The sequence below is a fragment of the Myotis lucifugus genome, unplaced genomic scaffold (assembly GCF_000147115.1).
Source record: "Myotis lucifugus unplaced genomic scaffold, Myoluc2.0 scaffold_312, whole genome shotgun sequence".
In the NCBI taxonomy this organism is placed as follows: Eukaryota; Metazoa; Chordata; class Mammalia; order Chiroptera; family Vespertilionidae; genus Myotis; species Myotis lucifugus.
Window position 1 is genome coordinate 656,706 of NW_005871360.1, and position 1,402 is coordinate 658,107.

At 38.1% G+C, this 1,402-nt stretch overlaps 1 protein-coding gene across 3 annotated transcripts in view; it reads left to right on the plus strand.

Annotated features, from left to right (window-relative positions):
* DARS (aspartyl-tRNA synthetase) overlaps nucleotides 1-1,402 on the plus strand; it is a 69,088-nt gene that overhangs the window by 55,211 nt on the left and 12,475 nt on the right. For all 3 annotated transcript variants that reach the window (XM_023764023.1, XM_006100434.3, XM_023764024.1), the window contains one exon: nucleotides 978-1,089. In XM_023764023.1, coding sequence (XP_023619791.1) covers nucleotides 978-1,089 — 112 coding nt within the window. The remainder of the gene's footprint in view (nucleotides 1-977; nucleotides 1,090-1,402) is intronic.

Consider the following 1,402-nt stretch of genomic DNA (forward strand, 5'->3'; position numbering starts at 1 on the left):
TCCTCACAGTTAACCCAGATTTGGTTCTGATTGGTCAGTTTCTATGTCAGTCAGTGTCAAAAGCTTCACCTCTTAGGCAGCCATTGGTTCCTCACAGTTGATCAGGCCTAAACGGGCAGTTGGACATCCCCCAAGGGTCCCAGATTGGAGAGGGTGCAGGCTGGGCTGAGGGACACTGACACCCCCCCCTCCCCCCCAGTGCACGAATTTCATGCACTGGGCCTCTAGTTAATAATAAAGAAGTAGTTGACCCTTTGGTTTATATAGTAACCTCATAGGTTTCTGTTTCCCTTTCTAGCTTGGTTGCAAGTGAAAGATTTCAGTGGTTTCATCACTATAGTAAAACCAATGTCATCTTTCTTTCTTAAGGTTTTGACCACATCTTCCTCCTTTACATAACATATTCCACCTAAAGCTTAACGTTCTTTGTCACCTTATAAGTTCTTTCCAGCTTTTCTGCAATCTACAGGACTGCCCTTATTGTACACCCATGTTTCCCCTGACCATTTGCTTTTTGTAAACTGTTACTTTTCCACATTAACTTGTAGTATATAGAAAAGGCTAGCAATAATCAAAAGTCCTCTTGATACTGCCTAGAAACCTCATGGTTTTCATCATTTTGGCCACAGCAGTTAAACATCCTACTGTATTTGTCTATGCTATTTGTTCACACAAGTTACTGATTTTGCCTCTAGAATTTGACCCAAAGAATATTTTTCTTTGGCTCACATCATTTTTTTTTTTACTTTAATTTGTTGCCACCATTGGAAAATGGGGGTTTTCACAGTAGATCTAAATGGCTTTCCGTAAAAAGTTGGAGGTGAATCTGGCAATCCTGGGCACTCACGGCAATATCAGCTAGCACCCTAGATGGGGCATTATGTTCTCCGTAATCCCTGCACTACCCAGGATGTATCATCTATTTATTTCCTTCATGTGTCAAGTTGATTTAATTAGAATTTTTTATTATTTTATAGACATCAACTAGCCAGGCAGTCTTTCGTCTCCAATCTGGCATCTGCCATCTTTTCCGAGAAACTTTAACTAACAAAGGTTTTGTGGAGATTCAGACTCCTAAAATTATCTCAGGTATGCTTTAAGATATTCCTCTTAATTTTTAAAAATAATTTGTTTTCCCCAAGTTGCTTACTATTAGTTTTGTGTTGTTTTTTTAATTTGAGGATCCCAAGTATTCCTCAAGGTTTATTGCTCTGAGACTATTTATTTCAAAGACTATGATACATAGCAGCAGTCTCATCTCACTAGCATCAGTAATACTATATCCCCTTATTTCAGGAGTCATTATGTGATAGTGATTGTAAAGTGAGACTATAACACACAGGCAAAATTGTATATATAAGTTGCACCAGAAATACTTTCATTATGTAGATTTCTTTTTAAA